At 41.7% G+C, this 12,174-nt stretch overlaps 3 protein-coding genes across 5 annotated transcripts in view; all 3 read left to right on the forward strand.

Moving 5' to 3' along the window:
• LOC125486389 overlaps positions 1 to 6,906 on the forward strand; it is a 35,577-nt gene extending 28,671 nt beyond the window's left edge. The window contains exons 7-8 of the mRNA XM_048613741.1: positions 4,498 to 4,525; positions 6,566 to 6,906. Coding sequence (XP_048469698.1) covers positions 4,498 to 4,525; positions 6,566 to 6,584 — 47 coding nt within the window. The 3' untranslated portion in view covers positions 6,585 to 6,906. The remainder of the gene's footprint in view (positions 1 to 4,497; positions 4,526 to 6,565) is intronic.
• The window catches only part of odf2a (outer dense fiber of sperm tails 2a), a 143,885-nt gene that overhangs the window by 47,382 nt on the left and 84,329 nt on the right, over positions 1 to 12,174 (forward strand). The window lies entirely within an intron of this gene.
• LOC125486390 (mRNA export factor GLE1-like) overlaps positions 11,487 to 12,174 on the forward strand; it is a 19,386-nt gene continuing 18,698 nt past the window's right edge. For both annotated transcript variants that reach the window (XM_048613743.1, XM_048613742.1), the window contains exon 1: positions 11,487 to 11,670. In XM_048613743.1, the coding sequence (XP_048469700.1) occupies positions 11,572 to 11,670 (99 nt within the window). In that variant the 5' untranslated portion in view covers positions 11,487 to 11,571. The remainder of the gene's footprint in view (positions 11,671 to 12,174) is intronic.

Below are 12,174 nucleotides of genomic sequence, written 5' to 3' on the forward strand. Positions count from 1 at the left end.
TTGATAATAGACTCAAGCATTTTCCCCACTACAGAGGTTAAGCTAACCGGTCTATAATTCCCCATCTTTTGTCTACTTCCCTTTTTAAACAGTGGCGTCACATTTGCTGTTTTCCAATCTGCTGGGACTGCCCCAGAGTCCAGCGAATTTTGGAAAATTACCGCCAGTGCACCTGCTATTTCTCCCGCCATCTCTTTTAGTACCCTGGGATGCATTCCATCAGGGCCAGGAGACTTATCAATCCTTAGCTCCATTAGATTGCCTAACACTACCTCTTCCGTAGTTATGATTGTTTCCAGGTCCTCACCTACCTTCGTCTCTTTGTCTATTGCTGGCATGTTATTAGTGTCCTCCACTGTGAAGACCGATACAAAATACCTGTTCAATGCCTTGGCCATTTCATCATATCCCATAACTAAATTCCCTTTCTCATGATCTAAAGGGCCAACGTTTACTTTAGCCACTCTTTTTCGTTTTATATATTTATAGAAACTTTTCCTATCTGTCTTTATATTCTGTGCTAGTTTTTTCTCATGTTCTTTCTTACTTTTCCTTATAGCTCTTTTTGTGGCTTTCTGTTGACCTTTAAAGTTTTCCCAATCTTCTAGTTTCATGCTGTTTTTGGCCACTTTTTGTATGCCTTCTCTTTCAATTTGATAGCCTCCCTTATTTCTTTAGACACCTATGGCAAATTACCTCTTTTCTTACAGTCCTTCCTTCTCATTGGAATATACTTTTGCTGAGCACTTTGAAAAATTGCTTTGAAAGTCCTCCACTGCTCGTCAACTGTCCCACCATAAAATCTTTGTTTCCAGTTTACTTTAGCCAAGTCCTCCCTCATTCTATTGTAGTTCCCCTTGTTCAAGCAATTGTATTGGATTTTATCTTCACACTCTCCATCTGTATTCTAAATTCAACCATACTGTGATCGCTCCTTCCAAGAGGATCCCTAACTATGAGGTCATTAATTATTCCTACCTCATTACACAGGACCAGGTCTCGGATAGCTTGCTCCCGCGTTGGTTCCATTACATACTGTTCAAGAAAACTATCACGGATACACTCAACGAACTCCTCCTCAAGGCTACCCTGACCGAGCTGGTTCGACCAATCTACATGTAGGTTAAAATCCCCCATGATAATTGCCGTACCATTTTTACAGGCATTAGTTATTTCTTTGTTTATTGCCCGCCCCAATGTGATGTTATTATTTGGTGGCCTATAGACTACGCCTATCAATGACTTTTTCCTCTTAGAATTTCTAATTTCCACCCAAATGGATTCAACCTCATTCTCCATAGAACCTATATCATCTCTCAGCACCGTCCTGATGTCGTCCTTGAATATCAGAGCTACACCACCTCCCTTACCTTCCTGTCTGTCCTTCCGAATAGTCTGGTACCCTTGGATATTTAACTCCCGGTCGTGACCATCCTGTAACCATGTCTCCATAATGGCTACCAAATCATATTCATTAGTGATGATTTGTGCCGTTAACTCATCAACCTTGTTACGAATGCTACGAGCATTCAGGTAAAGTGCCTTTATGCTAGCTTTCTTACCCTCATGATTTCCAACATTTCTAATAATATCTCCTGAGTTATCCTTCCATTTTGCTTCTTTCATAGTCTGCCTTGAATTTAAACCCTCCTGCACACATGCTAACCTGCTGCTTACCTTTTCATTTACCATCATACTCCCTGTCGTTTTCCCTTTCCCTTCCTCCCCAACTCACTAGTTTAAAGTCCTAGTGACCACCCTATTTATCCTTTTCGCAAGAACACTGGTTTCAGATCGGTTCAGGTGGAGACCGTCCCATCGGTACAGATCCCTCCGGTTCCAAAACTGATGCCAATGCCCCATGAAATGAAACCCCTCTTTCCCACACCACTCCCTTAGCCACGTGTTTACTTCCCTAATTTTCTTATCCCTAAGCCAATTTGCACGTGGCTCGGGCAGTAATCTGGAGATTATGACCCTCGAGGTCATAAGGTTTTCAAAATTATGTAGTTCAGTGCCAATCGGCTATTATCTGATTTGAATGGTGCAGTAGCTCAGAGCTAAATAGCATCCTCTTATAATTATTAGTCCAATTGTAATGGGCAGCTGTAGAGATTGAACCAGATTGGTCAGTATATTGCAGTAACCCATATGGTCCATGGTGATTTGCAGGATGAAACCTGGTCTGACCTGAGTTAACAGTTCTGAGATCGAATCAATGATGTGGACCCTCAAAGTCTGCACAAAGAGAGAATTCCATCATTTATCCAGCTTCTGGATGACTTTGAGGCCATTGTCCTGCCAACACTCATCAAAAACACTTGGTATCAGGAGCAAAATCCTCACGATCTTCACACAAACCGAAAGAATGCAGATGCTGAAAACAGAAATTGCTGGAAAGAATCAGCATGTCTGGCAGTATGTGTGGAGAGAAATCAGATTTAACGTTTTGGGTTCAATGACCCTTCCTCAAAACTGGGGATTCTGAGGAAGGGTCATTGAACCTGAAACATTAAATCTGATTTCTCTCCACACATACTGCCAGACAAGCTGATTCTTTCCAGCAATTTCTGTTCAAATGATCTTTGTCTTGAATGTACTCCAAACTGAGCATTCATAGCTTTCTGGGTTAGAGATTTCCAAAGATTCATGCTCCTCGGAGTGTGGAAGAAATGTCTCTTCATCTCATTCCAAAATATCTAACCCTTTGTCCTGAGATTATACGTCCTTGTTTTATACTTGATAGTTGGGGAAACAATCTGTCAACATCGACCCTCTAAAGTTCTCTTAAGAACTTTGTTTTTCAAAGTGGTCATCATTCATTCTTTATAAACTTCAAAAAATGTAGGCTCAATCAGTCCCCAAAGGACCAAAGCTCCTGACTAGCTGCTTTGTCTGTGCAGCAGCCTGGCAGTTTACCACATAAGGCACTGGGCTCCTAAGCCAGGGATTGAGGGTTCAAGTCCCATCTGGGGTGTGTTGACTTCTGTCCTGAAATGCTGTTTGTTTAGGTGGCACGGTGGCTCAGTGGTTAGCACTGCTGCCTCACAGTGCCAGGGTCCAGGGTTTGATTCCATCCTCGGGCGACTGTCTGTGTGGAGTTTGCACGTTCTCCCCGTGTCTGCGTGGGTTTCCTCTGGGTGCTCTGGTTTCCTCCCACAGTCCAAAGATGTGCAGGCTAGGTGGATTGGCCGTGCTAAATCGCCCATAGTGTTCAGGGATGTGTACATTAGGTGGGGTATAGGGGAATGGGTCTGGGTGGGATGCTCCAAGGGTTGGTGTAGAGTTGTTGGGCCGAAGGGCCTGTTTCCACACTGTAGGGATTCTATGATGATGAAGCCTTGACCCTTGTTAGATATTGTGCATGTGTGAGTGTGCATAAGGAACTTAAAGGTATCACATATAGAAAGAAGTGGCCATTATAAACAAGAAAGCAATGCGTAGCACCTCCTCCCAAGGAATTGGTGAGTCTTTTGTTATGTTGCTTCCATGGCATGTATAGTCTTCCTTGGGTAAGGAGACTAATGCAATAAGAGTAGACCAAATGTTTTACTAGTTGGTAATAGTGAGAATAGTTAGGAGGTTCATGCTATAAACAGTGGACTGAGATTAACTCTGATGGACAGAACTATTTTTGGACAGGAATGTGGTCTTCAGCGTAACCATCATAGAGCAAGGCTGATTCTGCCATTGCTTAACTCCAGGACAAGGTCTCATTGAGGCCTTATCACTTTGTTATAAGTCTCAAAGTATCATTAGTGCTGCAGGTAGGGTTATCAACTTTCCAAGATTGCCCTGGACCTGCAGAAATTGAAGGTTAGTCTCCTGGAGATAAATCACTGGACTTTTAAAAATGTTTTTCCATTTCTTTTAACACTTCATGTTAAGTATCCACATAATGGAAATACAGGAAAAAAACGTAACAGTCAAGAATTGTTCGATCAGGTGCGAAAGAGTCTTATCATTTCCCACTTAGTTGTGGGAAGTTACCCAACTAACAGGAATGTACATGTTGATGCCCACTCGGTGGTTGCAGACAGTAGGGTATGTGACCAAACATACATTCAACCAGAGTTGGAAATCATAGTAAAACAAAATAGTGCAAATGGTGGAAATCTGAAATTAAAACAAAGCTTTCCTTTGCAATAGTCATCCTGGACTCGAAACATTAACTCTATTTCTCTTTCTATAGATGCTGACAGATGTGTTGAGTTTTTCCAGAATGTTGTTTTATTATGGGAATCTTGGCTCTGGGCCTTATATTATTTGGGCAAGAAATTTACTAAGGAATTATGCAACAACAGTGTGGAACTGATGAACTTGCGACTTAATTAAGTTAAGGGGGCTATTCCCCAGGATATGACCTGCAGCAGCTGAAGAGTGAAGTGAGGAATAGAATCTCACAGGAAAACAGGGCGAGCAGTTACAGGCAAATCAAAAAACTAGTTCATCTAAATCACTGCTGTTATAAATGTATCACCTGTATTTTCTTTTCAGGAAATTGCAAGCACAACTTGGCAAAGAGGTTTGTACGTTTTTGTTCAAATTAGAACTTAATTGAAACATTTAGCTAACTTCCAATGGGAAAAGTTCAAGTTCAAATAGTAATGGACTGGATCTTATTAGAAGAACACCGTGTTAACCGTATGCACCAACATTTATGGGTAAATCAACATCGGGTTCAGAGGATTGAGAGATGCTGTGAATTTGCAAGTCTCCATAATTTGTTGGCTGATTTACATGGTTCCACCAACAACTACTCTTAAACATCATCTTTCCTTCAACCTCCTTGTGAACTTGTCCACTTTGACAGGAAGAATAGAAAGACAATATATTATTTAAATGAGGAGAGGATGCAGAACTCAGAGCTGCACAGGTAAATCACAGAAAGTTAGTATGCAAATACAGGAAGTGATTCGAAAGGTAAATGGAACATTTACGTTTATTGCAATGGGGATAGAATAAGAAAATAGAGATATTTTGTAGCAATTTTAAGGATGATTAATGAGTTCACATCTGAATAGTGTACAGTTTTGTCTCTTTTCAGAAAGAATGCAAACGCATTAGAGCCAGTTCAAATCAAGTTTAGTTGACTAATACCTAGAATAAGAGATTTTCTTTCAAGGAAAAATTGAATGATCTGAGTCCATATCTGTTGGAGTTTAGAAGAATAAAAGGTAAGAATTTGACGACGGATTTAAAAGGATGTTTCCCCTTGACAAAGAGACACTACAACTAGCGTTTAAGTATTAATTATGTTTAAGATTGAAATGAGGAACAATTTTTTCTGAGGGCTGTGGATTTGTGGAACACTCTACCCAGAGAGGGATCAAGGCAGGTTAATTGAATATTTTTAAAAAAGGGTAGATTGACTCCCTTTTTAGTCAAGAACCTAAGGTTATTACAGGTAGATGGTAAAGTGGAGTTGAATCAACAATCAGATCATTTTATTGAAAGGTGGAGTGGGTATACTTGTAGAAATACAATTGTCATGCAATCAACCTCTGACTGAGGGGAACAATTTAAACTGTTCAACCCCATTCTTGCATGTAGTCAATTGTTTGAAAAAAATGCTAAATTTAAAATGTTTTAAGTTACATTGCTATTTTTCTTTCTCTCTCTCAATGAAATCTGCCCCCCCTGCTTTCTATAGCTTATTCTAATTAATCCTTCCTTTTTTATTCTTAACTACCATTGGTGAAGGAGATAGACTGTTGATACAGTTGTTCACCGAGGTCGCAGATGCCCAGTTGCCCTCTTTATGTTGTTATCAGTTCAGCTTTCAGCAAGTTGTAGTACAGGCACGCGCACGCACACACAGATAGGGTATTTAAAAATTCAATTTGCATTTCTGTAGTGCCTTTTATAACATTTCTAATATGCTTCCGGCCAGGAAATAATGGTTATGTTGTAGGATTACTTTAGAAAATTTTTTGCAGCTAACATGCATACAGCAAGATCCCACAAACCACAAAGTGATAACGACCAGATTACCTTCTTTTAGTTATGATGATTTGACAGATAAGTGTTAGCTAGGATACCAGGTTAACTGCACCTGCTCTTCATCAAAGTAGTCAGATCTTTTACAACCACCTAAGAGATCAGATTGTATCTCAGTTTAGTGACTGATCCAGAAGACTCTACATCCAATAGTGTGGTTTTCCCTCAGTCCTTACTGCACTGTCAGCCAAGACTTAGGGCTAAATTGCTGAAATGATCTCTGAATCCACAACCTTCTAGCTCAGAGATGAGAGTCCTAACTACTAAGTTCCAGCTAATACTGAGAAAAAGAAATGGTCTAATTAAAGGACATAGCATAAGTTTTCCTCACTGCCCGAAAAGCTCCAAACTCCACCCCCCTCACCGCTATGTTATACATTCCAGTTTGTTATATTTCAGGGGAATCGATCTGCACTCAAGAAAATGTTGGAGGAAAGTGAGGGAATCGTGTATTTGTGTGAAATTTCCTCATTGCATGCTCTGGCCTTTTGTTTATTTCATTTTGTTTTGATGTGAGCTTGTTTTTGTTTCCTGTGATCTTGATTATATTGATTTTATACTGCAGGGAACAAAAGGGAGACTGATCTGAGCAGAACAGTGCTGGAGGACATCATGCCTGCCCAGTCCTTTCAGAATTATTCTGTGCCTAACATTCCTGCTTTAAAATACAAGAATACTGCTATTTAGTTTATTTGGACAGAAATGTGATTTCGTTAGTTCTTTTGCATTTATAAGATCTAGCTTTATAAATTTGCTGATAATTGACCAGCAGAAAACTTGTGGATGTCAAGAATCTATAACAGCAAATGATACAAATATGTTAGCACACTGAAAAATATTGTATTTCTATACAGCAACACTTAAGTATACCAATATTTAGATTGCTAATAGGTCATTGTTAATCATTAAAACACCTGTAAGGATAAAATCAATAAAATATTAAAGCTGATGCATTACTGTCTGGTATAGTTTTAAAACCCCACAGCAATAGGAGTCTATTGTGTTTGTTTCTCTTTTTTAATTAGACTAACTCTCCTTGCTCTTTTCCTATAAATCTCTCATTTTCAAGTATTTATCCATTGCTTTTGGAATTACTTACCCTGGGGAGGTGTCCTGAGTGAGTCATTAGGCAGTGCAGAGGGCATTCAGAGTTTGCAATATCAGATGTTGGGGTGGGTGACAGCGCGTGAGGGAGGATTAATGCAGGAAATTGAGAGTGTGGAAGAAGGTGAACATTGGTGGGAGATGGGTGCAGTAGCTCAGGGAGTGTCAGGCATTGCAGAAGGGACAGTGACACATGACACAATGGAGAAGATCATTAATCTTCATAGTGCTGCACATTCCTCTGGACAGCTGAGACTGCACTAACCCATAGAATCATAAGATATAGGAGTAGAATGAGATCATTCGGCCCATTGAGTCTACTCCACCATTCGATCATGGCTGATATGTTTCTTGACTCCATTCTCCTGCCTTCTCCCCGTTACCTGTGATCCTGGGTGACAACCATGGATCAAGCTGTCATGATCTGGTGTTGTGGCTTCTACTGCTAGTCCTGCGGAAAAAGGACCCTGCATCCATCAGGATCTTCAGGTTCCTTCCTGCAAACCTGGAAGGAACTGTTTATCCTTGTCTGCTGTGTGTGGGGCAAATATCAGGAACAGGAACAAGAACAATGCAGGGCAACTCCAGGCTAAAAATGCTTGTCTGGGTACAAAACGGCCTTTTCAAGATGGTGCAGGTGCCAGTCCATTTCAGAATATCCTGGCAATGGTGAATTGTTCTGGATATGGTGAGTGATAGAATGGGGCTAGAATCAGATACAGGAGTTATAGATGGGTGGGGTTGGTATTTAGTGAGGTTTGTTTGGCAAGAAGTGGTTTTAAAAAAAACTCACTAGACCTCATAGTGTGAAACCCTCCCATGAAACTGATACTTAGCCAAAAAAAAAAATGTATCCTGGTTACAAATGAGATCAAGGGATATGTGGATAGTGCTGGGAAATTAAGTTGAGGTAGATGATTGGTAATGACCTAGAATGGCCTACTCCTACTCCAGTGTTCCTATCTGTGCTTCCCTATCAAATATTGCATTTCTATCTTAATTATTCCAGCTTTCTTTTCTTTTTAAATTAATCCTTTAAATCTCTTTGCGTTCTATACCTGAATTCAATGTTTTAACAAACATCTTACAGTTTGGGCTCTGTGTGGCTGTTTAATGACACCTAAAAACTGTCAAGTTAAGAAGTTTGTTTTTTTTCCTGTTCACACAGGTGCCAAGTTGTTTAGTTATTTGGTTGATGGCAACTTGTCTTGCAAACCCCTATGAAAACATTGGAGAAATGCAAGTTTAATTTTTTTGAAATTTGGTCCATTAGTGCCTTATGATCAAACTTAGTCAACAAGTTTTCTACTTATAATGCACTAGAACTTGAAAGGGATTAAGACAAGTACTTGAATCAGAGGAACATGAAAGAATGTGGGAGTATAAAGATTTCAGGAAAAAGCACAGTCATTGACAGTGGGAACCCTGTGGCCTCATGTTTGCAAACTGTCCTTTATTTAGTCTGAGCAGATGGTTTATATTTTCTGTGAAAACTCAGCTACACCCTCTCAAAGCTGTTGACATCCATTTTGCCTTCTGAGACCTAACCATTGATTTTAATGTTGCTGAAAAGAGAGACAAATCATTGAAACTTTCATCTTACACTCTTGTATGGTTTGTTTGCTGAGATCTGGTATCTATGCATGAATCCTTGTAAGTTTTAAAAAGCATGGGAGGAGTTAGGAAGAATTGAACGAGAGTGAAAAAAGCAGCACATTAATAACAAGCTTTTAACAATATAACAACAAATTTCAAAAATTGATTGGGGTGGCTGTCCGCAGGTCAAGGAACAGTTGGAAGCTGAGAGGCCTTCAAAAATGAGATGCCGAGAGTTCAGAAACTATGTTTCTGTTAGTTTGAGGCGGGTAGGTGTAGGGAATGCTGGATGGCTAGAAAAATTGAAGCTCTAGTCAAGAAAAATAAGGAAGCAGATGTCAGATATAGATAGCAGGGACAGAGTAAATCCCTGGAGGAGTATAAGGCCAGTAGGAGTATACTTAAAAGGGAAATCAGGAGGCCAAAAAGGGAACATCAGATGGCTTTGGCATATAGGATTAAGGAGAATCCAAAAGGATTCTACAAATCCATTAAGGGCAAAAGAGTAAGTAGGGACAGAATAAGGCCCCTTAAAGATCAATAAGGCCATCTGCGTGTGGAAACATTGGAGATGGCTGAGATCTACACAAATATTTTGCATCAGTATTTACTGTGCAGAAGGACTTGGAAGCTAGGGAACTTGGGGAAATAAGTAGTGATGCTTTGAAAAATGTCCATATTAAGGAAGAGGTGCTGCTGCAGGTCTTAAAAAGCATAAAGGTAAATAAATCCCCAGGACCTGAACAGGTGTATCCCAAACTTTATGGGAAGCTAGGGAAGGGAGTGGTGGGCTCTTTACTGAGACATTTGTATCATTGACAGCCATGGGTGAGGTGCCGGAAGACTTGGCGGGTGTACTATTGTTTAAGAAAGGTGGTAAGGAAAAGACAGCAAACTACAGACCAGTGAGCCTGTCTGTGGTAGGTAAATTGTTGGAGGGGATTCTGATGGATAGACTCTATATGCATTAAGAAAAGCAAGGACTAATTAGACAAAGTCAATATAGTTTTTTGCGTGGGAAATTGTGTCTCACTAACTTGATTGAGTTTTTTGAAGAGGTGACAAAGAAGATCAATGAAGGCAGAGCGATAGATCTTGTCTATATGGACTTCAGCAAGGTGAGAAGTTCTACATGGTTCTGCATAGTAGACTGATTAGCAAGGTTAGATCACATGGAATTCAGCGAGGGCTAGCCAATTGGATATAAAATTGGCTTGAAGGTAGAAGACCGTGTGGCGGCAGAAGGTTGTTGTTCAGACTGGAGTTCTGTGACCAGCAGTATGCCGCAAGGATTGGTGCTGGAACAAATGCTTTTTGCCATTTATATAAATTATTTGGATGTGAATATAGGAGGTATGGTTAGTAAGTTTGCAGATGACACCAAAATTGGTGGTGTAGTAGACAGTGAAGAAGGTTATCTCAGAGTACAATAGGATCTTGATCTGATGAGCCAAAGGGCTGGGGAGTGGCAAATGGATTTAATTTAGATAAATGTGAGGTGTTGCATTTCGATAAGGTGAATCAGGGCAGGGCTTATATAGTTAATAGTAGGGCCTAGGGAGTGTTGCTGAACAACAGACCTTGGAGTGCAGGTGCATAGTTCCTTGATAGGAGAGTCGCAGATAGACAGGGTAGTGAAGAAGGCATTTGGCAGACTTGCCTTCATCAGTCAGTACATTGAGTATAGGAGTTGGAAAGACATGTTATGGCTGTACAGGACAATGGTGAAGCAACTTTTGGAATACTGCGTTCACTTCTGGTCTCCCTGCTATGGGAAAGATGTTAAACTTAAAAGGAATCAGAAAAGATTTAGAAGGATGTTGCTGGGATTGGAGGTTTTAAGTTGGGAGGCTGAATAGGCTGGGGCTTTTTTTTCCCTGGAGCAGTGGAGGTGGAGGGGTGACTTTATAGAGGTTTATAAAATCATGGGGAGCATACATAGGGTGAACAGCCAATGTCTTTTTCCCAGGTCAGGGGAGTCCAAAACTACATGGCATGTGTTTAAGATGAGAGGGGAAAAATTTAAAAAGGACCCAAGGGGCAACCTTTTCATGGAAAGGCTGTGTGTGTATGGAACGAGCTGCAAGAGGAGCTGGTGGAGGTGGGTACGGTTACAATACTTATATGCATCTGGATAGGTACATGAATAGAAAGGGTTTAGAGGGATATGAGCCAAATGGAACTAGATCAGATTGGGATGACTGGTCAGCGCAAATGTGTTTGACCGAAAGGTCTGTTTCCGTGTTGTATGGTTCTCTGAGCCTAGTATATCTCATATTACCCTGTGTTTGTTATATGTAGTGTTAAAATGAAATAAACAGAATTCTGCAGAAGCCTAAGTTTGAAAACAGTTCTCGACTTTGCCTTCTCCTCAACCATTCTGTCTGGGATGTAAAATCTCACGTGTGGCCCTAAAGCTATGCAAGAAAAAAAACTTCTCAAAGCAATCAAATCTCCTCCTGCCACATTTTCTGTTCCACTAACTACGGGGGGAAAAAAAAAAATCCCTCTCGCTTGCTTCGTGGCAATGTACCATCCATTCAACAGCCTTTTCTATAGAGTTGTGATCATTTGAAATGTGCGATTCTTGCGTTTGTCCGGATGAGTGCAAGAGGAAAAACTTCTGCACCATACCTACCTTTTTCACCAATAACCATTGATTTACATGACTTTGGCAGCAGCTTTCTTGATTTGATATTCTTCGGACATCTTGAATACACTCATGGATGTTTATATAGTCTCTCACCGTACTGACCTGAAAAGCCGAACTGCTTACTCAGTTTCCATGGTGACAGCGCGGCCCGAGTGTGAACCGGAAGTAGTAGTTTCGGCTGCTCGGGCTTCCGCTTCCGCCGGCCGGAGGTGGGAAGGATGCCGGCGGAGGAGAAACGGTGGGAGACGTTGGAGGCTTTGCGTAACTCGGAGAAAGGGCGGCTGCAGTACGACTCGCGATGGCTGGAGGAGGGAGAAGTGAGTGCGGCTCATGGAGGAGTGGGGGGCGAAGGGGAGCCAGGCCTGACGCTGACCTCCCTCATCCCCCGACCCCGAAACCGCCCCCTTCCCCGGCCGGGGCTTGATCTCCTTCTCTTCCAGTATACCCCCACCGTCCCCTATCCCTTCTCCCCTATCCCCTATCACTTCTCCCCTGTCCCCTATCCCTTCTCCCACCTTTTCCCACCCCCATATCCCCCCTCCACCCCTTCTTCCACCCCCTCTCCCATATCCCCCCTCCACCCCTTCTTCCACCCCCTCTCCCATATCCCCCCTCCACCCCTTCTCCCACCCCCTCTCCCATATCCCTTCTGGCATCCCCTCTCCCATATCCCTTCTGGCATCCCGTCTCCCATATCCCCTCTCCCATATCCCTTCTCGCATCCCCTCTCCCATATCCCGTCTCCCGCATCCCCTCTCCCATATCCCTTCTCGCATCCCCTCTCCCATATCCCCTCTCCCATATCCCCTCTCCCATATCCC

The sequence above is a fragment of the Rhincodon typus genome, chromosome 28, assembly GCF_021869965.1.
Source record: "Rhincodon typus isolate 14 chromosome 28, sRhiTyp1.1, whole genome shotgun sequence".
Taxonomy (NCBI): domain Eukaryota; kingdom Metazoa; phylum Chordata; class Chondrichthyes; order Orectolobiformes; family Rhincodontidae; genus Rhincodon; species Rhincodon typus.